Raw genomic sequence first — 25,000 nt, 5'->3', positions numbered from 1 at the left:
ATACAGCCACTTAAAGTATTTTTAGAAACCCGCTAGTGCAGCTGTTGCTGTATAGTATATATAGAGTGAGAAATACCTCATAGCTCTGCCACCAGTTGGGCACATTGGGCCTCAGTTTCTGGTCACACACCACCTTCCTCATCTCCTCTATGGAGGGGTCAGAGGGCACGAGGTCATAGTAGGGCAGCTGGTACTCCTCGTGGATACCTGCAGCACACAACAGAGGGGCCTTCTCAGTCTCTGGTTTCGCACCTCTTTTTCATTAGACCCGTTCCCTCACATCAGATGCTGCTGTTTGTGGTCTTACCTCCTGCGTTGCAGCGACGCGCAATCTCCCAGTACACCAGGCCCAGTGCGTAAATGTCAGCACATTTGAAGGAATCAAAGTGTTTCATGTTGATGCTTTCATCCAGGACTTCTGGAGCCATGTACCTGGGGTGAACACAGGGCAGCAATGAGCAGTAGCACCAAATGAGAAGTTTCATATGGGTGAGTAAACCTAAAGACTCAAGGTTCAAGGAATCACAATTGTAATGTGTGCAATAATGAATGTCGCTGGGCTTTAACGGTCACTGTAAATAAATAAACATCCATCACTGGTTTTATCTGAAAGGTCCAGAGAGCTTAAGCTTCAATAAGGCTATTGTTTATATATAAAAAAAAAAAAAAAAAAAAAAAAAAATGATAAGTCACTCACTTTTCAAATATATTTACTTTGACATTAATAAAATTGTTGCTAGACTTCAAGACCTGCAAGATCCCTGTTCCATATCCCCATTTGTGTGCTTATGAGTGAATCAGTATGGAAACATTTACCTCTTCGTGCCCACTCGCTGGTTAGGTGCTATATCGATTGTGTCTGTGATGGACTCGTGGCGGACTGCCAGTCCGAGGTCAGCTATGGCGCACATGCCGTTTTTCTTAACCAGGATATTTTTAGACTTGAGGTCACGGTGAGCAATGCCGGGCTTACCTGCAGAAGAAACCAATAACATATTACCACATTTGCGTCAAGAGCTCAGCAAAATACAACACAAACATGCACACGCTTGCTGGACAACTACTGTGTGCACAGTCACATTCCCCGTGTGAGTTTCACTGCGGTCTGACATGACAGTTCATCTCACCCTGAGTGCCGAGGATTTCCATGTGAAGGTGTGCGAGGCCGCTGGCAGCCGACAGTGCCAGTTTGATCATGCCCTCGATGGTGACAGAGTAGCGGTTCAGGTAGTCGAAAAGAGAGCCGTACTCGTGATAGTCTGACACCAGCCACAGCTGAGTCCATGTGCCATTGTCTGAAAGAGCCAAAAACCAAAGAGTAGTAAGCATTAAATTAACACATGAGTATCTACATGGAATTACATTTCACTAATTTAATGGATAATTAGCTTAAACTAAAACTGAGCTGTGCAAAAGAGAATATCTAAACATCAAGTTAAATAGGGATACCCTTTACCTAACTGCACCTTATTCTTACTTTGACTTTCTTGTTATGTAGGTGGTCTAGAATTAATTTAAACAATGTGACTGTATGTTTTGGATAAATGCCTGAAATGTTCATGGGAACGCTCCAAGTCTCCACGCAGCCTATAAACTTCCTCACCTTTATTGTCTGCTGCAATGAACCCTAGGATGTTTTCGTGGCGCAGCATGATTGTCTGGTAGATCTCAGCCTCTCTGAACCAGGAGCGCTCCTCTCTGGAAGAGAAGATCTTCACCGCCACATCTCCTCCCCTCCACTTCCCTCTCCACACCTCACCGAAGCGACCCTTTCCTATTATCTCCTGCAGCACGATGGTCCTCGCCACCGTCCTCTGCACAAACAAGGGCAAACCTGCAGGGGGCAGTAAAGAGACAAACAAAACATTAGCCAGCCATCCCTGTAGACTTGTTTTGTAGACATGAAGTGGTGCAAGTACTCTCAGTAGATTCTAGGTCAGGATGATTTTCACTAGATTTTGCAGCTGAATAATCATTAATTTGGATATTTATAGAATGAGATATAGAAGATTGTTCTGCTACTGCTCTTGCTGACAAGAAAGGACACATGATCACACAATCCCCCCTCCTCTCTCATTAGTATGTCACACTGGGCTAGACAGCATATACTAACCAGAGCCTGATCCGGAGGTGGACATGTCATAGATGAGGTCCTGCAGGGTCTTGTCCTTGGCCAAGTATAGATGGTCACATGATGGGTCCTCTACCTCCAGCCTCTGCCTGTGGCTGTAGGCCCTCTGATGATACTGGAACAGGAACACGCCAACCATCAGCAGCACACATAGAAGGAACACGGGCCCTGCGATGACCGCCACCAGCTCCACCGGCCCCCAGGAGCTCCCTGAGCCTGGCCAGTCCCCTTCTTTTGTTGGGACTAGGAGGGCAACATGAAGGAGACGGAGAAGCGATTACTTTAAATCTAGCAGACTGACACAGTGCCTCTGTTGAACTTAAAGAGCGCTGATGTTTGATGGAGTCTCACCAGGGACTTTCAGGTCAATACTATTGCAGTAATCTTCATAGCAGCAATGTGTGTTGAGCAGGCCTTCAGCGCTCAGGCAGTAGAAAGGTTGCCCAGGGGGGACCAGGTTATCCCGGTTGATACAGATGCGTACATGCTGCTCGTTCCCCTGGATGGAGTATGTGGAGGCCATGCAGGCGCCATCTGTCTCGCATTCGTAGCCCGTCTTCTCACAGTTTGTGCAGTTGCAACGTAGAGCTGCGGGAAAGGACAGAAAGAATTGAGTAAATAATAATCCATCAGATGGAGCCAGCAGGTTAAAAACAAATGAATCCATTTCACTTCTCAGTTTTGTCCAGCAGGGGGTGTGCTAACCCCGCAGTTTACACTGTAAAGAGTGTAGCGTCCTATTGAGTTGTAGGCATTTTGTGACCCGCAGACACAGAGCACAGAGTTGAGAAGCAGCAGCCAGACGGCCCCGGCGGCCCTGAAATCAGATCCTTCACTGCAGATGAACCCAAACACGCAGGGTGGAGACGGACTTGCCCAGTGGGACAGACAAAGTGAAACCCAACCAGGGGGAAAGAGCTCCTGCCAAATCCCCAATGCAGCATTCTGCTCCATTCCTCTCCACTGTCTTTCTCACACTGACACAAAGAGCTGCCACTGTTTAAGCTAATGAGACTTATTTTTATTAAACACAGCACACTCCTGCGTGGGGACCTATTAAAGCTGACACAATGGAACTCCTGCCACCTACATACTCAAGTGAGGTCAGTGCCAGGAGGTCCGCACAAATCTGAGACAGAACCAGAGTTGGTAGGGAAACCAAGAGATCAAGAAACTTCAGACTGATTAGATTTGGAGTGAAATGTGATTTTGAGTCACAGCACACATGCTTCTCATTTAGATTAAGGTCAGCACAAAAGGCTTCTTCCAAGGTTTTCCACGAGCAAACCGAGTGCAAAGCAGGAGCAGGCAAGGCTAGATGGCCGTGGAACTAGTTTTCACATGGGGGGGGGGGGGGGGGGGACGACAAAAAAAACAAAACAAGTGGTGATGCTCAACTGAACCCCTGTCAATTGTAAATGGTCTCACTGACAACAGGGCTGCGAGTGAGGCGTGACAGGCCAAAAGCTGATCCTTGTTCAGAAAAACAAAAGGCTGGACCACTCAAGACTAACCGCTGTGGACTTAACGAGGACCTGCCGTACCAGCCTCAATACAGGAGGAGACACAAAGAAGAGAGGAATTTCAATCCTTATTCTCCTGCACAACAACAAACGAGGCTCAGCATCAGTTGGACCTCTGACAATGTCTGGAACAGAGGAAAGAAAAGATTTTAAGAGTGGCGAGTTTCCACTAATCCTCTGTGTCTTTCTTTGACCAGATGAGCTCACCGATCTTCACTGTTTGTACCAACAAGGGTCTCTGTCAAAAGGTGTCAGTAGATTTTAGCACATTCTTGAACCAACTGAGTTGTCACATGATTAGGCTTTTGTTCAGTTCAACAAAAAAAAAAAAAAAAACCCAAACAAACAAAAAACCACCCCTCAAAATGACTAATTCAATGATTGCGCCACCTTCATGTTAACATCCAAGTGGCCAAAACCACAAACCAGGAGTGCTTTCCACTAAACTGCATTCTGTGTGGGAAGTGTTTTTTTTGCATTTAGCATGAATGATGATGTGTCTATGCTTATGTACCGAGTGTTAACTGGAAATGTGGAAGCAGGGTTTCAGTAATATTTTTCATCTGTTTAGTGTTTGCGTGTGTGTCTCACTCTCCAGGAGGTGAGCGGGAAAGTGGCAGGAACTCTTGGTGGAGTGCGTCCAAATTCACTACAGTTCGCATGCAGAAGGAATTTCCTGCAGATTACAGAGAGGTGAAGCAGGCTGGGCCCGATAAAGAGAGAAAAACAAGCCCTGTGCCACATCACGCCAATACGCAGCATTAATGGAGCAAATGGTTCAGCTAAATAAAGACAGATGCCAAGAGTAACAGCTGAAAGTCAGAAAGCTGGACGTCGCTGAAAATATATATATCATCAACTTTAGATAACTTGAATTTGTCTTTTCATTAGGCTCCTCTTTTGTAGGCCTGATGTTTACTGGTTCTCAGTGAAATAAATCAATGTTCAGCTAGTGTGTCCAGACAGGAGCCATTTTGATCAACCCATCCTCAAAGTAGGAGTGACGTTTAAATGTTTGAGAAACACACCATGCTCACACAACAGCCAACTGTTGTAAGATAGATTTAATGTCCTTCGGTTTTCTCATACATGTTGCACCAAATAAACAGCAAATTAACAACAGCGATCTGATAAGAGCCCCATGATCCAAAATAAACAGGCGCATCCATCATAGAGACTCCGTGTGTGGTAAGACAGATGGTGCACAGACATACAGACAGAAGCTCAGGAAGGAAACCAAACATGGCTGAAAACACAGTCCCTTCTCGAAACAGCCATGGATGGTTTGTGGTCTACCAAGAGTTTGGTTTGTGGCAAGGCTTCTCCTTTCGTTAAAGGCTACTTTGTGACTATCCCATGTGTAGCCTGCTTCCACACAAACATGCAATAATACCACGGGTGGCAAATATGGAAAAAACCTATGAAAGAATATTACCATATTATATCCAGTTACCCAAACACCCAGGAAATTAAGGTAATTTGTCACATCGAAGCAAATTTCTGTAAACACAACAGTTCTGGTCATTGATCTGCAACATTCCCCATAACAACCAGAAATATCAAAGGGATGCCTCTATAGAAAAAATCTCTACTGTCTGACAAATCACTGTGTATATTATCCTATCACCCAGCCCTAAACACTTTGTCACACAAGATGGCACAATGTGAAGACAAAAATGAAAGTAAATTCAAAATGAATATGATGCAAGACAGGGCACTGGTATATAACAATGCCTAATAAAGAACTGCTGGCCCACTAGCATTTACCCAAATGCCATGTTGTTTGCACACTGCTCCGCATATCTCACTAGATTCGGAGCAATAGCTAGACTTGAAGGAATGAAATCAAGCCTTAAAAAAACAAAAGAACAACAACGCATGGATCTGAGTACAGGCCGGGTGTGTGGTTTGAGTGAACTCTGCTCTTGTAGCCACATAATTGGTGGTCTTTACACTGGTCCTTTGTGTGGAGATTAAGACGACATGAGGAGGGATTGGACTGGCCCAGCACGAACAAAGAGCAGAGTGGAGTGGGGGAGCGCACTTCTGCGTGGAGCAGCATGAGGGGGGGATGGGTGGCGGAGCAGGGACAGGCCAGGGGTAACAGTAACAGCCCCTGATGTTTGGGGGCTGCTTTGGGCCAGACAGAATGGGGGCTGGTCCCAAATAGGGCAGGACAATACGGAGGGGAGGGAGCAGAGTGGGGCAACGAGCGGGACTTACAGGGCCCCCAAGCTGCGAGTGAGGTCTGCCCGAGTGACCAGCTGCGACCGTCATTAAAAACCCAGTCTAGACTTTGACTTACGGGAGGGAGCAAATAACAGGAAGAGGGAACAGTAGAGGAAAAGGGGGAGAACAGCGTGCAAAGAGTGATTCCTTAGAGCTGCGAGTGTGTGAAGTTCCTATCATTCCGTTCATGTTGAGACAGGAAATGGCAGACACAGTGAGGAAGGGATTAATAAAACATTGTTGCCATAACCAGAGTCGCCTTAACTTGGGCCCAACTAAAAACCACAGCATAGTCCCACTCCAAACAACTTCACACATTAACAGTGTGTGTGTGTGCGTTTTGTTCAGAGCTACTCGTGCGGCGCAACCCTGTCAAAACAGGGGTGAACTTTCTAGTATGGCAAGTTTGTGGAAAACGCAGCAGGCGGCGAGGTTACACAAACACAGTGGGTTTCTGGGGGCTAAGCGACGCAGACAGAGACAATCGGTATGTGTGTGTGCGCGCACGCGGGGGAGCAGAGCACCATTACCAAAATGCACTGGCTGAAATTAGATCCATACAGATACCAGACTGAGAGCTGATCAAGACAAGGAGACGCCACCAGACAGTGTGAGTGCAAATACACACAGACGGACACACGCGTATGCACACACACACCACAACTGTGTCCTAATCAATGCTAGGGGAAGGAGGAAAGTCATTACCTTTGTCTGCATCTCAGGGTCAGATTACTGATCTGATTCTAAAGTGAAGTCTCTGGGGCTAAAGGCTGCTGCCGCTACTATCTCTACAAACCACCACCCTCTAGGCTGCATCCCATCCTGTCTGTCTGCTGCCCTGGATGAGCCACAAAGTGTGAGCGCAGCATCACTTTGGACTTCATGCTGCTGCTCAAATTCCCCATTCTGGTCAACACTCCCCTCCATAATGCACAAGAATATTGCAATACTGTGAGCCAATGCATCCGTCATGTGATTTAAGCTTAAAAACCCCTTTAAGTATTAGCAGAACAGAGACTTAGAGTTTTTCTGTCTTTCTACCGCTGTTGAAAATATTTTGCAGTTCCGGCTGGGTATCAAGCCTTAAAAAAGGCTTTATGGAAAAACATTGTCATTTTTTAGCTTTTAACAAAAAGGTAGAAACTCTGGTGTTTAATTTGCATTAATAAAGAAACATTCTACAACAATATGTAAAATTTACATCCATCTCTAGCTACAGTTTGATAATTCCATATTGTAAGCCTTTTTGTCTACATCACCAGCAGAAACCAAATAAACAGAATATTTCACAAAAGACAGCTGACAAGAAATCAGGAATAGCATATATACAAAAACATATATTGTAGATAACGATGCCATGGAAAAACAAGAGATGATGATCATCATGCTATTTTGCAAACATGCACTATCAGATAATGTTTTCACACCAAAACAACTTCATCTGGTTATCATCATTCTCTGACAGTCCTGCCCTAAAATGCAGTGTTGATACAGGAAATACACATGGGCTGCAACAAAGTGCTCTGGCACAATATAGAAAGCATACGCTTGTAACAAAATAATTTATTATTAACTAAATAAAAAAGGTGCTTTTAAAAGCAATTTACATATTTGAGTTTATTGCATGGATGATTTCTTAACTGCCAAGTGAAACAAACTCAGGTTCTGTTTAAACTAACTTCCCTATGGAAGGCAGAAAAAGACAAGAGGTTTAAATCGTGCTTAAGAACTAGTCTATACACACACACACACACACACACACTATATTATCATAGCCAAACATTTCTTACTAACTGCCCTAGTCAGGATCACACCAATCAAAGTGAATCATTGTCAGGTAAGCATTGGAGAAAACAGCACACAATGACGAGGCAGATCAAGTCTAATCTACATTCCAGCAGCAGCCAAAAAAACAAACCAATCAAACACCTCTACAAAGAGACATGTAATGGAGGACGGTGTCAGGTTTAGCCCTATAGACATAAAATCAAATAGCTACCGGGTCTGTCTGGGTATACGGTGACAATAGCTGCCTGCCTCAAAGTACATTTAAGGTATAGCACAAAAAGCTGGTCACATTTTACACATACAACAACCCCCCTCTAAACAAAGACAAAGTGTTCCAAGTAAATTAAGAGCATGGAGGAGTGGGCAACCGAAGGTGAAACTGCTGGCTCTCCGGCGGTAGTAATCCCTTGTGGTCCAACATCAGTAATGGCAGAGCTGGGTCAGTCAGAGGCTACACTGTCTGCTGTACCAATTAGGGCTCTGTGCCTCCAGCCCAACGGAGGTCATTAACAACACTGGTCATTACAGGGGGGGGGGAAACTAGACCACCCCAGACCTGACCGACTCAGTGCCACATTTTAGAAACTGTTGGTCAACAAGGATTTCTAAAAAAGGAGGACGTCTGGGGACTAGCGAATAGCCTTAAATCTTTATACAGAGCACATGCACATTTATTTGATCATAATTTTGCTGCAGGGATCCCGCAGCAAAAACAATTATGCACAGTACATACACAATAGATAACTGCTACACATTTAAGAAGAAAAAAAAAAGCCAGCTGGAAATACTACCCCCCCCTCCCCTGTCCAAGCTCTTCTCTTTACAGATACACACCTTTGAACCCAATAACTTCCAACCTTTCTCCGTACATTCCCTTGGCTCTGATCTAATGGGCAGGTGTACACATGTTCCAATCTGACAAGCTCGTATTTCCTCCACCTGAACTCATTCACATCAGATTTGACATTAAACAGCACCTGTAGCAGAGTTTTGCTCTGCGCAGGCAGCTCCCTGAACAAGTTAAGAAGCTGGGACTTTTCTGTTTCCCCAATGGCCAGTCTTTGATTTTTTTTTTTTTTTTTTTTTAAACAGAGGGCACATCAGGGAACGACAAGACTCTGACATAGTCTTGATAGCATGTTGGAAGGGCTACTAAAAGCAGGGGCAGAGTTCAAGAGATAGCAGGAGCTCATTTTACCAAAGGCCTTCTTTAAACCGAGGGGGTGGAGGACAAATCCCTTGCCTAAGGCCCCGTCCACATTATTGCGTTTTCGAATTAAAACGGAGACCTTTTGCTACTTTTGCACCTCCATGAAAATTAAGACCTAAAACGGAGGAGTTTGGAAACACTGCCGACCCGGTTTTGCGTTTCAAAACTCCGGAGGGCGTTTTAGTGAGGACAAAACGGAGGACTTTAGAAACGATGACGCAGCCGCTCACGCTCGGCTCTCTGATTGGGTCTTGCAAAGCAGAAACACGATGCTGCTGATCGGGTTTTTGACATGCATTTTTATTAAAATATTCTGTACCGTGCAAATAACACTCATCTGCCTACACTTGTACTGTGCATGTCGCCGTTTACTTTGCAACAACTCCCAGTCTGTTTTCTGACCCCACACTCCCGTGTTACATTCAGTAACAGTTCCAGCTCGTTATTGATACATGCAACAAAAAACAAAAAACACAAACATAAAAACAACTTGGTCTGATGCTTAGTCTGTATTTATTTATTCTTTCTCCAAATCTTCCGTAACTACAGAATAGACCATCTGCTTCACGTTTAATCAGGCCCAGTGCACCTGAACGGGTCCTAACTGTGCGTTTTCAGTCGTTTTAATGTAGACGGAGATCAAGTCCAAAACGTAGCGGAAACGCTGGTATGGACAGAGATCGTATTTGTTTTAATTCTCCGTTTGTAAACTAAAACAGAGTAGTGTGGATGGGGCCTAAGCTTTCTTCAGCACCCTACGATGGTAGTGGGCAAGTGAAATCAGGAGTGGGACCACAGATCACAAAGTACAGACAAGAGATAGAGAATGGAGAGGGCGGGAGGAAAAGAGAAAGAGAGGGACGCACCCTACCTCATGGCAGTGTGGTTGACAGTGCCCATATCACGTTGCCATTGTACTCAATACACCAAGGCAGACTGTGTCACACAGGCATGTAATGCCCATAACGCCAGTGACTCCTAATCCTTATGAAGTCAACAACACGTGATGGATTCATCAAACCTGTGAGTAAAGAGTATTCTCACAAAAAAAACACATTACACTCACAGCAGGCCTGGAATCTGCTCAAGCATAACTACTTTCAGGTTTGTCTGGTTTCAGCCCTTGCATGGTGTAAACCATTATACGGTGTGAAACCATGGCTCCAGACAGACTTGTGGGCCCGCTTACATGACAGACCCCGCCAGCTGGACAAGCCCATCACCCCCCCCCCATCCCCCCCCCCCCTCACACATCACTGTTAATGTTGGAGTAACCCAGTCAAACAAACTGGCCACTCAGGTGAGATAATTTTCCCCAGCATGCCTTACATGAACTGATCAACCTTGGTGTACTGCACCCTTAGCTGAACTAAGCGGGGGAGGAATATTTATGCGATTGTTGGAAAGATGACTCAACTGATCTAAGCACAACATACACTTTTAATAGATGAAACACCACAGTCAGGATATTTATTCTGGCACAAAGAGTGGAATTTTGGAATTTTATTACTTAGTTTGTCTGTTGGGTGGCAAGTCGCAACAAGGTAAGACAGCCTCAAAACGCAGAGATCACAGGGACCACAGGATGAGGAAAAACATTGGAGGGGGATTGTGTAATCCGTGTTTATGTCTCAAATGAAAATCTATTAAACCCTGATGGGGTGTTTGGAGCAAAGTCAAAGATGAGTAGACATGTTGCAGACGCAAAAAAACAGCCAAGTTCAGTGAAACATATGTCCATTTGAGACTGTGGCGTGGAGCTGGGCATCAGCTGCTCCAGCAGACGGGGAGGATAGAGAGTGAATCAGCCCCATAACTGGCGCCTCAAAAGACCCCACATGCTACATTTCCATCACAATGAACCCAGACTTCAACTCTGACTTCTGTCTGGGATGGCTGAATGCACGGCTGTTGTCACCCTATGCCAGCATTCACTTTCTGCTGGAGGCCACTAAGCAGCCTTTTCACTCCTTACAAATGGACACCAATGGAAGAGCTGCCAGTGTTTACTCTCAAAAACACATTTCATGCACAAAAGTAGGTTAGGCCTTCATTCAGGGACTCCTATCTGCACTGGAAACCAGTGCACTAACAATGTGGGGAAACTGTCACTGAGCACATCGCACATGTTCTTAACCAGTCTGCTATCTTTACACAGTGTTGCACCGAAGCAATACAGTGATAAGCAGACACAAGCCAACAAGAGATTGTTCTGTAAATATGCTAGCATAACAGCGACAGATATCTCCGCAGACTGTAGATTATTCACCAGTTGGTGAGCCCGTACGCTATAATAAACCGATTTTAATTGAGTCTTGTAGCCAACAACCAAAAGCACAATTATCAACAATATTCAACTTTAAACAGTGCATTCTCCAGTAAGCTAGCCAACGTTAGCTGCCGCCTCGAAAAAAACAGCCCCACCATGTTGTTGTTGTGGTTTTAGCTAACTACTTGCTCCGTGTTCAATAACGACCATTCACACGTCGGGTTTTGTCAGTCGATAAAAGATCACAATCAGCCATAAACAAACAAAAAAGCATGACTTTTAATTCGGGCACACAGCAACCGAGGTTTTAGAGGTCGGCGCTAGCTAGATACGGTTAGCCAAATCCCTGATACGGAGCGCCATGACGATGAGCGACAACAGGCGATGCCCAGTCCAGGAAAACACATCGAGACAAAAGCCGGAGAAGTGCTCAGCTGAAACTTACCGCTACCGACCGCCACCAAGCCGAACAGGGCCAGCAACGTTAGGATTATTCGTCTTAGAGCCATTTCTTCTGAATTCCCATCTCTCCGCGATGAAATGCGACCGAAGTGTTATCAACGCGACCAGACCTGAAACACAACCACAGTCCGACCGCACACACCACACCGCCAAATACTAGCCAGCCAGCCTGGCGAGTGACGTGTTTAAAGGGGTGTGTGTGCGTGCGTGAGTGTGTGTGTCTGTGTGTGTGCATGTTTAAAGGGGAGGGCTGCCTGCGCCCCTTCTCTGCCACCGAGGCCAGGCTGTGTGTTGTTAGCATAGACTGTATAAGAAAGGGTTGTATGTAAAATAAAGTTGGCTGAATTACAATATTCCAGTCTCACATTATCAAAAGACGCAGTGGGCACATATTAACGCATCCTTTTTATTTTATTTTATTTTTTAGAAAAACACTGAGTAATGGCAGAATAAAATGTAGTGCAGTTGGGGGTTACATCCAATCCAGTTTTATTGTTTTTATCTATAGTTATTTTATGAGCTTTTATCTTCTGTAATCAGCAGTGGTTGATTACAGTGGGTCAGTTGTGTTACTGTTTTCCTTTATTTTATGGTTGAATGGATCGAAACCTATAACCTTGATTGAGGTCATTACTTAACATTTTCCATTTGGTGAATTATATATTTGAAACAAAAACTGACTGGCCATCTTCCACAATTATTATTAACCTACTAAAAGTGTAAAATCATAAAACTTCACATGACAAAAGAGAAAACATGTGTTGGAAAAGGTGAAATATCTGAAGACATCTTTGTTGTTGGTATTTAGTCAGTATCAATAGATATTTCATATCACAGTTTTTGGGGACAATACATTTTTGAAAGAAAGTAGCTGAGGGTCTGAAAAAGCCAGACAGCGGACCAAAACAATGTGAGGGGGGAGGACATAATCTTTGAAAAGTTTTTAAAAAACCCGCATTGGACTGCATTAACATCCTGTTAGCAAAGCCAATTTGAATATCTTAAGACGACCGAAAACACCCTGTTGACACTCAATTGTGAACGTCTGAAGTCGACAGAAAATAGCATGTTAATAGGTCCATTTTGGGTGCAACCACTTCATCAGTTTCTGAGGGGAAACTTGACATACAATAATTGCAAGAAAGAAAATAACTCCCCACTCAACCTACTTTGTATGAAATTACATTAAGAAATAATATTGATTAATTATTCAGTTATGGTTAGCCTACTTATTATAATTTATTTGTCCTTCCATGAAGAGACTGTTTCTGTTAACATCACATTTGGGTTTAGTAAGACTGGATAAAAACACACATGTGGTCTGTTGTTCACCTTCTGGATAAGAATGGGAAACCATTAGAGGATGTAGAGTACAGTGGCTATCAGAGTATGTGAAGTTTAATTTGCCCCTTGAACTAATTTTAGGGGCATTTACTAAACTCTTCTACTGGAGAGAGAGATCAGCATTCGCCCAAACCCGCTTCTGCATGGCTATTTTATATTAGGACTGCAGGATTATCACATAGGCCATGCCGAATTCTTGATATTGCAATTGTAATTTCAATTTAATTTAATTGCTTTTATGGTAATACATAATACATATTTTGTGTAGGCCTATTCCTTTACTGACACCTAAAAAATCACCTAATCGCTGTTTATTGAAAGACTTTTATTAGAAAATCACTTTGTGACTATAGTACAATTGTTATGTCCTAAAGATTATGTCAGACTTAATATGCTGGGTAAATTAAGTTTAAATTAGTTTTGGCATTCTTGGTTTATTTTGACTAAGACCTTGCTATTAGTCACTGATCCATTTGAAAGAAAAAATATATTCCGGGAAAACTGGGTGTAACTGGCCACATTCCACTGTTATTACTGAAAATGTCACATTTAGAAAATTTCTGTTTTATGGCATAAGAAATTTGTTTTCTCATAAAGATAACGTTTTAAAAATGAGAAAACTATGAAAATAATCACACATTTTTGTTGTTTTCCCTTCAGAATAGCAGTCATAATAACTGAATGAAAAGTTAAATTATCACTTGGTGACTGATCTTTTAAGAAATAAAAATGTATTCAGGGATTAAATTGGGTCCTACTGTCCATCTTCGACTGGCATTCTCAATGAAAACACAAAATCGTGAAATGTCTCTTTTTATGAGATAAAATATCTGTGTTAAAAGCAAATCTGATGACTGATAACATCCAAATGTGTTCACAGGGTCAGTCACCACACTCATGACTCTAATTTCAACTATGTCTACATTCAAAGCAGACATCTGAAGTCAGGCAAGATATAATCCTCTAATGGAAATGGAGGAGGAATCCAATGTGACTGTGAGTGACTACAACACCATTTCTCTTATTATGAGTATAAGTTAGAAGGCAGCGGTCAAATGATATGCCTTACATGCACACGGTGACTATGGGACTCTCTGCATTTGTCCTGGCAGTACCATTATTAGGCTAGTCAGACTATGACAAATACATGTCTATCCATCCATACAGAAAGATCTGTTCTCAAACAAGTCCTTTATTGATACTACAGCTTTGGGGCACTGCAACTGTCTAATCTCTACTTCCATCAGCTCCCCTAGTCAAAATCTGTAAGACCAATTTGGCCTCAGTCTGCACAAAAAAAAGATGTCTGTCACATTGTATCCCTTATTGTTCCAGTTTATCTCAGATTCAGTATCAGCTGCTGTATCGGATTGCAGTTTTTAGCTAGAGAGTGTAAAATAATCAGTCATCTAAAGATTGCTAAAGGTGTTTTGGTCCAGGACCCATTGGACCTATTCAGGGTGTTCGCTTAGGGGATCTGTACCCCTAAGCGAACCCCTTAGTCTGTACCCTTCTAACACATCCAGCTGCCACCACATGTGGTCATCGCAGGAAGATGTGAGTCAGGCTGTAACCAGGTACATTTGGGACTTGATTTGTGCTTTCTTTTATCACCTGTCCTTTTGCCACCACTCTCACTGATCTATCCTCAAGCCTAATTGTGTCTGCATAGTCTCCTCTGTGGTTTTATATCTGTCCATTATCAGCCCTGTCCAATTTATCTCCACATTTCCTCAGTGGACGTTGTCTGCTGAACAAATCCCTCTGTCTCTACCAAGCCATTTGGAATGATCCCACTGTGAAAAAGAATACCCAGAGGAGGGAAACAGGGGGAAGTGAGATGGGCTTCTGCACTCACAGAGAGGGAGTTTGGCCTCTCTGATACTTGAACAACCCCCCACCCCCACCCCCCCACCCCCGCAGCGTTAAAAATAACCAGCTCTTCATCTGACTGACCAGACAGACTGGGGCTTTGAGGGAGTATTATCTCTCTGGAGTTTGTTCAACAACCAGGCAGACAGAAAACACTTCCACACACACTCACATAGACACACACGAACAGATAAAGGAAGAGCGAGCAGGACAAGATACAAAAACAAAACATTGGCATGCAGATATTACACGAAGGGGACAGCGCGGATACAATTATTTTCACCAACCATTGGGCAATGTTCTTGGCAATTCTGACTCTTGCTGGACATTTTGTGTTCTTTGTGACAGTGTGACATTCTGCTCCTAAAACGTGTTGCTTTTATGTTTCGGTTTGAACACATTTTCCCACCAGATGATTGGTAATGCAAAATACTTTTTTCTAGACAAAGTGTTAGATCAATCTGACACCTGATTGTACACTACAGTTGCTAGTTGCTGATTAAAGCTAAAACTAAATTGTTATGGTTAAATTTGTGACTCATCTGAATATCACATCAATTGCTACTATTTTTCTGTTTTCTCATGTCCCCATTCAGTCAGGCTTGTCTTACATTCGTCTATTTACATTTTCTGGGTTAGCATCTCACTAGCATGACCGAGATAAAATGTGAATATGTTATCTTATCTTAATGTTATGTGGGCATATAATGGTGGTTTAAATATGATGTTGTATATTACTCCTGTAAAATCATCCATCCCCCACCTTCTCCTGACTAATTTCAGTTTAATGATGAAATATTGGTCCTAACTTTCTTATTTAATCATTTTAAGGTGAGGCAATGCAAATGAAAACACAACTGCCAAACAGATTACACCTCGAACCTCCCAAGGTAAGCTGCAGCACTGTATGTTTGTCTATTATGTGATGACCTCTACTGGTCAATGAGAGAAGTGAAAACAATCGTGGTACAAAATAGTATCTATGGCACAAATGGTTCAAAAATACAATCCTTTATTCAACATATACAATATTGCATTTGTGAATTCCTTTACTGACCATAGTAAGGGTGAGGGTACATTTGTAAAATGTAAAAAAATAATTTGAAAAAAGTTGTGTTGTAAAAAAAAAAGTATATAAAATGTGTCTCATGGTTGAATAATAGAAAATAATACACCCTTTGAAATATATTTACAATAAACCCAATGGTGATACAAGACAACAGCGTCCATGTTGTTAGAATATGTACAACTAAATACCTCAACGTGTCTGTGTGCAGATAATAAATGTTCATTCTATATAAGTTAAATATGCTTACACAACAGGTAATGCGCTTTGGTATGAGCATGTAATTACTTAAATACTTTCAGCATTCAAAGTAAATGAACACTAAGGCCTTCGTGTTCTCCATGACTTTCAGTAGCTTTAGTCATTATGGGAAAAACCACAAGTGCAATTTTGCTGTTTATCAGTCCAGGATGACATATTCCTCCACTCGCTAAGACGATGAGTACTTGTGCTATGCTAGATTTTCCTTTTCGTCATGGAGATGAGGGATTTAGACAATAATGACTAAAACCCTGTGTGTGTATAACAGCCTGTGAATTATTCGGTTAATCATCCAGCTGTAGAAATGTCTTATTTAAACTTTTATTTGCTGAACATTACAAAAAGAAAAATACCTTGATCTACCTTGATCTTAATAGTTTTCTTTTTGGGGCCTCTTGGTTTGAGGCACTAGAAATATGGCAGATGAAAATTAGGCTACACACACATAAAGAAACATAGCCTTGGGTGCGACCCAGTCTAGACACTACCGCTCAAAGTCATATGGTTTTAATATAATGTGTGAGTCATTAGCTCAAAATATGCTAATGAGATGCACCTCGTCCTGTTGGAATGTGGTACAAAATCCCTTCAGGCGTTTTCAATCTTGTGTCCCTGTTTCATCCTGGTGCTCCGGGTTTAGACGTCCTGCTTGAGTTTCTCGATGCTGAAGTCACTGTCATGGTCCAGTTTGGAGAGTGTTTTCCTCACCCGCAGAGCTGTGAGGCGGGCTGGTGGGTTCTGGTACCAACACTCCTTCATGATTTTCACAATGGCCGACAGGATCTGGACACACAGAGACAAATGTAACATACATCACATTAGAAGGTAACATGTGCCCCATACTGTTTCTGTTTAAGTAATATAAGGCTGTTATTATGTTTTATAGAGTATGGGCTCTATGTTTACCATTTGTGAGTGTATATGTTTATGTGTTTGCTTACGTGCCTTTTTATCAGGCAAAATTGAGATTTTTATCAGACACAATACACAATATAATTGCACTTGTGTGTGTGTGCATGTATGCAGGGTCTGAAAATTAGCACCCGCCAGCCGCCAAATAGTTGAGTAAATTGTTGCCAGTGGCAACAGAATTTGTCAGGCCAGCTGCCACTTTGGAGGACAGGGCAAGCACAGAACAGATAGACACATGTGCTAAAGTTAGCATATTGTGGCGATTGGCACCCAGCAGTCAGCTCAGGGAATATCTATAGCGCAATTCAAACAAAACTCACCAGTGGAGTAGCCCCAGTCCGTCCTGTGTGACGTGCGGTTAGCTAGCCAGCAGCACCGGCTCGACTACGGGACGTAACTCCGGTGTTATCGGAGAAGCACTAAGCTTGCCTGTTAGACGTTTTATTTTGGTTGGCCTACTATTGTATTGAAACTGAGTTTTTTTGTTCTCTTGCTGTTTTGTTCAGATAAGGACTCATTCACTGGGGGTTGAACTGTGGGTTTTGTATTGACCAATGGCTGTGTAATAAACTATGGTGAAATTTGTGTTCCTTGTCTTCTGTCGGTTCCTGATCATATTATATGATATTATTTCATGCCATGACTCTCAAATTATCTTTGTGTGAAATTATTACAATATGATACTTCTTCTCCTCCATTACTCATCCAGCAACCCATTGTCTTCTGTTCCTTTCTAATCTGCTTTCTTCTTGTCATGGCTGACATATAAAGTAATCATAATAAATTGATCGTGCCTCTTTTACACCTGGTTAAGTAAGATGGACTGATTGTCATGTACTGAAAGACATGGGTCCTTGGGTGCATGCGAACATGCATGTAATGTTTTTGTGTAAATATATCGAACAGTAATGACAACGTTATTTACATTAATGATGCCTAAATGAGCTGAAAGTTATTCCTTCATGTAATGCACTTCAAAAGTGACTTTGTGAGTGATAAAATTTCAGAACCTGCATTTACATTTATAATTAAATCAGACACAGACCCTGCATATATATATATATATATATATATATATATATATATATATGCAGGGTCTGTGTCTGATTTATATATATGTGTGTGTGTATGTGTGTGTCATCAGATGGCCTACAGGATGGGAATGGAGCCTGTTGTGCAGGCTGGGCCTCTGCTGGTCCACACACACCACCTTCTTCATCTCCTCAAAGCTGGGATCTGAGGGCACCAGGTCAAAGAAGGGAGGACGGTACTCTTCCACGATCCCTAAAAAAACAAAAAAAGACTCAGTGTGCTGTTTCTTCTCCAGTTCAGCAGAATAACAACTAAACTATCAACAATCAAATTCAAATTCAAATTCAAATTAGCTTTGACAATATTACCAAAGCATCATACAAACTACATATGAACAATCAACCCTGTACATTTCATTAAACAAGTAATTAAAGCGTGGGTGTGTGTGTTAGAAAAATAAAAATATATAAAAATTTAAATAAAATAAATAGATAATACCGTAAACGTGTGTGTATATTAATAGACAAAAAATACAATTACAAAAATTAAAAAATAAAATATTAATAATAATAATAAAAAAAGAAATCAGTATCAAATGTGAAATTTAAAAACAAAACAATTACTAAAATATCAAACAATCAAAATAACAATAATCTGAAAATTTGTACAATTATTTATCAGTCTGAGTTTCCACTGGTTGTAGCAATTATTTCACATTTGGGCATTTCTCCCAGTAAATAGGGGAGTTTCTGTGTGTGTGATAAGAATTCGAATTCAGGGAATATTTGGGAAATGTTTGCCAAGTTTTTTTGTCTTAGTGTTTTATATTTAGGGCTTGAGGTTAGAAAGTGCAGCTCTGTCTCTACCTGTCCTGTGTCACACTGGGAGCAGAGTCTTGGTTGTAGGATTCAGAAATACAGACTGTAATGTTAAATACATACATTTTCAGAACATAAATTTGTCTTCGTACGAGGCCTGAAATAGCACACTTGGAAATTGAGACTGTAGTGGGAATGTTGTGAAGTATGTTTGACTAAACAAGAGAGCAGGAAAAAATATAAATTCCCTGGCAACTACACTGGGATGGAGATCTGTAAGGCCAGCTTTGTGTGTGCATGTGTGTATGGCTGTTTGTGTGAGAACACAAATGCACACAAAGTTCTGAATGTCTATCTATCTGGACTAAGTGTGTTTGTGCATGTGTGTGCGCGAGTGGTTGTTGTGCACGGACGCGTGCTTGCATCTACAAATTGTGTGCACGGGCATCTGGATTATGTACAAGTGAGTGCTGACACCAGATAAGACTGTTTATAATTACTGCAGTGCTAATCATGAGAGAGGATAGTAGAGACAGACACAGACTAGGAAAACACTGGAGTGCTGAGAGACATGGGACTAACTGCCTCTTATGTATACTTTACCAGAGCCATGCAGACATGACAAAGACAACGCATTTGAGTGGACGGGTAATACATGAACTTAAAAAATATCCATTGATATGTACCGACACAGTGTACTATTCTTTTCCTGAAGTTTACATAGGTTAAAACTAGAATATCCAAATATCTCTACAAATGACTGTAAAGGCACAACATCCTAATAGGCTGTCTCCATACCGTTGACAACGGTCCTGCGGGTAATTTCCCAGAAGACCAGGCCCAGGGCCCAGACGTCAGTTTGCTTGTAGGATTCAAAGACGTCCATGCGAATAGTCTCATCCAGCACCTCAGGGGCCATGTAGCGCTTGGTCCCCACACGAGGGTTGTTGCCCACATCGAGGTAGTCATGGGACTGAGAGTGTATCACAGCCAAACCTGAGGAGTGAGCAGGCAGAGAGCACAAATGCAACTTTTTAATTGACAGTGAATCACCAATTTTAATAGAAATGATCAAAATGAACATGAAATAGCTGTTTTGTCGCAACACATTAATAGTAGCTTAGCAGAAGCTTTTAAAAGATACAACTGGAAGTCTCGCGGATTAATTGTGATTTTGCTGTCTACACAGCCCTCACCTAGGTCAGCGATGCAGCACTGTCCGTTACGCTTCACAAGGATGTTTCGGCTTTTCAGGTCTCTGTGGGCGATGGCTGGCTTTTCCTGGGAGCTGACAATCTCAGTGTGGAGGTGGACCAGGCCACAGGCCACAGACAAGCACATCCTCAGGCAGCTCTCGGGCTCCAAGATGGTGTTCTGCAGGAAGTCGTAGAGCGAGCCCAGCTCATGAAAGTGCGTGACGAGCCACAGCTGGGTGCTGGAATTCTTTGATGTCATGTCAGAGGCTATGAAACCTAAAGCCAGAATAGGAGATCATTATATCAATATATGTCTTTTAGCTGATGCTTTCTGAAATGACATTTCTCTGCAAAGGAAACGCAATAACTTGAATAACTTCCTTGGAACTTTAATCTGCTGCCATACCCAGTATGTTGTCATGTCGCAGCTGTACAGTATTGTAGATTTCTGTCTCTCTGAACCAGGACTGCTCATCCCTAGAGGAGAAGATCTTGACAGCCACACTCTCCCCCATCCAAGTTCCCCTCCACACCTCCCCATACCTGCCTTTACCTGGAAACATGGTGACACAATTACACAACTGCAAAGAAATCGATAAAACAGGACATAGAAGAGAATCAGCGGTGAGGAAGGAGACTGACCGACACACTCGACAAGTGAGATCTGTCTGGCCATAGTCCTTTGAACCAGATACGGCAGGCCTGTCCCACTCCCTGATGTACAAAACTCATCGAAGATATCCTGAAAAAAAAAGAGACAGAGACACAGAAACAATCCATATGTGAGAACTCAAAAACTTGAACATCTTTTCACAGTATTGGGTCTTATGTCAAGCATTAGATGTCTCTTACGCCATATGTGGGGTCATCTCCATTAGGGACCTTGAGCAAGGTGACATTACGCTCATCAGTATTTTTCGGTTTGCAGTGTGCATGCCGGAAGCGCAGGAACAGCACCACGCCACACACAATGGCAGTCATGAATAACAGCAGCAAAGACACCGCAATCCACAGCTCCGGACGATTGACTTCTGGAGGCGTTGTTGTCGGCTCTCCATCTGGATACATGTAAGCATTCAGGTACACACACATACACACATACAGAAACACTTTTGGGTTTGTGAAACCAGTTGAGAACATTTCAGTACATTGAGAAGGAGAGGTTTTAGTTTAGAATTGTTTTTGATTTAAGGTAAACACGCTAACAGCATGACATTCAGTGCAATCATCAATCCAACGCAGTTTCATTTTGCTCCAACTGACCACTAGGGGGAAGCAGTTACTATATAGAAGGAAGCTTTGAATCCCATGACTACAAAGTAATGCTGAGTGTGCACTGAACTGTGGCATGACCAAAACTACACTAAACTATGCTCAGTACCACAGTGGCTCTTCAAGATTCATGGATGTGATGTTAAAGTATTGTAAATCAGTGGCTTCAGGTACTGACTGATATTTGGAGGTGGTGTGGTGAAGGCGTTGCAATGGTTTTCTTTGCAGCAATGGACAAAGAAGCGATCAAAGGAGGTGAAGCACTGCTCCCTGTAGTTAGCTGCGGAGAAGCAGCCCCTCTCTTCAAAGCCTTGCACCCACGTGTAGAAGCAGATGTCTCCTCTGCAAGTTCCATTCACGCATGTGCCTTTGACATTCTCGCATGTGCACAGCAGCTTCCCATCGTCTTCTGAGTCTGAGGCACGAGGAAGTACACAAAGACAGTGTGAAACAGGCTGCATACATGCATGTGCAAATATGATTGCACCAGTCAATAACAAGCTATGAAACCTTTTCAAATGTGACTGATCTGGGACAAAATACTGTCTTCTCCAGACACTCATTTACTTTTCCATGTTTCATGCCAGGAAGGCAGCGTACACTCTGCCTGCCTGAGCTTGTTGGAAATAGCTCCCCATTGTTTTACACTGGGTTTACACAGTGTTGGTGAGGACTGTGAGACTGAATCATACAGTCTATTATATATATAGTGAATGCTCTTTACAACACTGACCATTAACTCACCTGCATGGATTGCAGAAATCCACAGAAGTGCCCCAACTAGCACCACTTTGAGCAGAGCACAGCCGCCCATCTCTGTTAAACAGGAGCAGAATAATGAGTAATGATGAATATAATCAAGCGATGATGATACAATTAGAGTTCTCTTTCTTAGGAACTGTCATAATGACAGAGATTTAATTTAGAGCATAATGGCAAAATAAGGCGATTTCCCTGACATTTTAACTGTGACATTTTGATGTGATTGAAATTAACAGGCCGTAACTTAATATTGGTTTCTATCAGGAGTCGAACAGTGGTTAAAGCCCGAGCTCTTTGGCAGAGGAAGCTATGAGGTCAAACAACAACAGTCCAAGGGCCCAGCCTGTCTGCCTGTGTTGTAATTGCATTGGGTGGGAAAAGGGGTCTTAGGGGAAGGAGACTGTAACAGCAGTCCAGAGAGTTTGTGCATGTGTGCTGAGGCTGTGTGTGCCTAGGCTCCAGGCCTGTCGACTCCTCGACTACCCTGCTCACAGAGTAAATATTGATGGCTATGCTTCCTGCCATTGAGTGGCCCCACCCGGCTGGCCGGCGAGACTCGGGTCTGCTCATTGTTTAGAGCTGCAATCCTGAGGGTCACGCAAGCAGGAGTGTCGTCATACTCAACTCGGCCTTTCGCACTTCTGAAGCACATTGTAGTTTGTAACTTGACACCCAGGTGAGCTTAGACATGCTACATTTAATTTAGAATATTAGTAAAAAGTGACAAAATTTAGTTAAAGGTTTTTAAAAGCAAAACATTGTATACATATCTACAGTAACAGATCATATTTTGTTTATCGAATTGCCAGATATACTTTGCTAAATATGCTTAAAAATAAGCTATGACTAAAAGCACAATATAGATTCTATGCTTTGTGATTTACTTTCTCTTTTCGCGATCTCTTATCTCTCTTTGTTTGTTACCAAGGAATTATATATATTCCAAAAATGGTGATTTATTTACAAGACTTTTACTTTTTTTATCCAAAAAAAGCAAACAAGCACATAATAACACAAGCACCCACCCTGAGGTCTTTTCAGGTCTCAGCAATCTCAGTCCCGGCTGTTCTCATCTGTGACACCACGATGGTGGAATGAGCTACCTGCATCAGAGCAGGGGTGTCCTTCTCTAACTTCCTGAAGCTCTTGAAAACTCATTTCTTCCAAAAACACTTTCTCTTATAACATCTCTAACCCCTAACCTCTGACATGCACTTCCTGTGCTCTTTTCTTTTTTGTTAACTCTTACTTCTTTCCCTAGGTACCCCATTAATGTCATACGAGCTATTTGCTCTTACTAGTAGTTATTGCTGCCCTTACTAGTATGTATTGTCACTTGAAGATATCGTGCTGTATTGATGCTCTGTTGATGCTCATATGTTATTCTTCAAATGTAAGTCTCCTTGAATATAGGCGTCTGCCAAATGAGTAAATGTAATGTCTTTCTTCACCATCATTTCGACAATGGTGAAGGGGGAACTTTTGGAAATGCTGTTGTTTAAGAGGTGTTGAGAGGTAGGAGCAGTTAAGCTGGTTAATGTGGTTAGGCCTCTTTAGTTTCTATGAGACTCTGGATTTATCTGGGCCTACTGGCAGCTTCTTACATCATTAGAGTGCACTGTGTGTTCTGTATAACATGCAACGCCTGAGGTCTAGTCTGCAACCTCTGAGGTAGGTGGGGCTTATATTAAATCTTAAAATGTGTGCAATTGGATTGACAGAAATGTGGACAGGTGTGTATTCAGACACATGACACAGTCGCCATAGAGGCTAACTGAAGTCCAAAAAGCATACAAAATGGTTCCGAGAGCTGCCACCTACCACTGGCACTTTCCCCTGTGTGACTGCCCAAAGAACAATGAAGTATAACAGGCTACACAGGTTTACAGATCTAATTTTGCCTCAAAACTAGATAACCACAGATTACACTTTTTTTAGCAATATTGTTATACTTTATATGCTACTTTGGCTATTTTGTAGCTTAAAGGATAAGGACAGGTCTGGCTCATACTACTGCACAATTGTATGTACAATCTTTGCTATTAGTTACTCAATCAGAACTGCACTTACACATATAATCAAAAAAGCATGCAAGTAGAGGACCGAACTGAATCACTGTTAGTCTACTATGCTTGAGAAAAAAACACCACACCAGTTAGACAGTCTCTTCCCACAACTTACAAACGTAAAAATAATGTAGAACAATAAGTCTGACACAACTCAGGCTCAGTCCCATTCATATATAAATAAAAATGAAAGTATGATTTCTAAAATGGGCACGTTTCTAGCAACAGATTAGTCATTGCTTGCTGTTAGTGAGCAGCACATGATGTTTTATCATCAAGTATTGTAATAGAAATAGCTAACTAATTTCTCTCACAGCATTCACGGTAACCACTGACCTGCACACATCTGGCAGTGGAACTTGCACATGTCAGCAAAAACTACGGATATCCTCCTTTAGTTTTGAAGCATCTACGTAGATATATTTAAGTGCAAATGACAGGAAGCCATCACATTACCATAGTCATTTCGTTTTTATGTAAGTTGTGTCAGATGTCACTGAAGAGAAACCAGAGGAGTGAAGGTGTTTAGCATGAAAATCTGTATTTTTCTGATTTGACACTTTTGGTGTCTGCTTTTCTTTAATTTCCAATCATGTGTTACCTGTTTTCTTTCAAATGCATTTATTCTAAGAACACACATAGCTGGCTTTCCTGTAAATGAGAACATGTTCTGAATGGAGTTTCCCACATTTATCAAAGTGTCAAATCAAATGTGTAATCTCTGCCGGATTAGGATATTTCCATTTCACATGAGAAATCTGATAAAAAAAACATCTGAAAAAAACTA

The 25,000-nt window shown here is 42.2% G+C and overlaps 2 protein-coding genes across 2 annotated transcripts; both read right to left on the bottom strand.

Annotated features, from left to right (window-relative positions):
* Positions 1-76: 76 nt before the first annotated feature.
* acvr1ba (activin A receptor type 1Ba) lies at positions 77-11,763 on the bottom strand (the record flags this gene model as incomplete). The annotated part of the gene is given in 8 exon segments (XM_038722839.1): positions 77-207; positions 308-432; positions 817-973; positions 1,128-1,295; positions 1,604-1,834; positions 2,114-2,374; positions 2,483-2,719; positions 11,596-11,763. Coding segments are annotated over 8 exon segments (1,374 nt in total), but the record flags the coding sequence as incomplete, so codon positions are not given.
* Positions 11,764-15,823: 4,060 nt separating this feature from the next.
* acvrl1 (activin A receptor like type 1) lies at positions 15,824-22,201 on the bottom strand (the record flags this gene model as incomplete). The annotated part of the gene is given in 9 exon segments (XM_038723472.1): positions 15,824-16,938; positions 18,221-18,351; positions 19,716-19,913; positions 20,114-20,389; positions 20,520-20,666; positions 20,756-20,855; positions 20,966-21,171; positions 21,564-21,800; positions 22,130-22,201. Coding segments are annotated over 9 exon segments (1,512 nt in total). The 3' UTR covers positions 15,824-16,791.
* Positions 22,202-25,000: the final 2,799 nt, after the last annotated feature.

This window comes from Micropterus salmoides, unplaced genomic scaffold, assembly GCF_014851395.1.
Source record: "Micropterus salmoides isolate LMB-PRFRI ecotype aquatic unplaced genomic scaffold, ASM1485139v1 Ms_hic_scaffold_16, whole genome shotgun sequence".
Classification (NCBI taxonomy): domain Eukaryota; kingdom Metazoa; phylum Chordata; class Actinopteri; order Centrarchiformes; family Centrarchidae; genus Micropterus; species Micropterus salmoides.
Note: the sequence above shows the minus strand (reverse complement) of the source record. Positions and strands in the feature narration are given on the sequence as shown.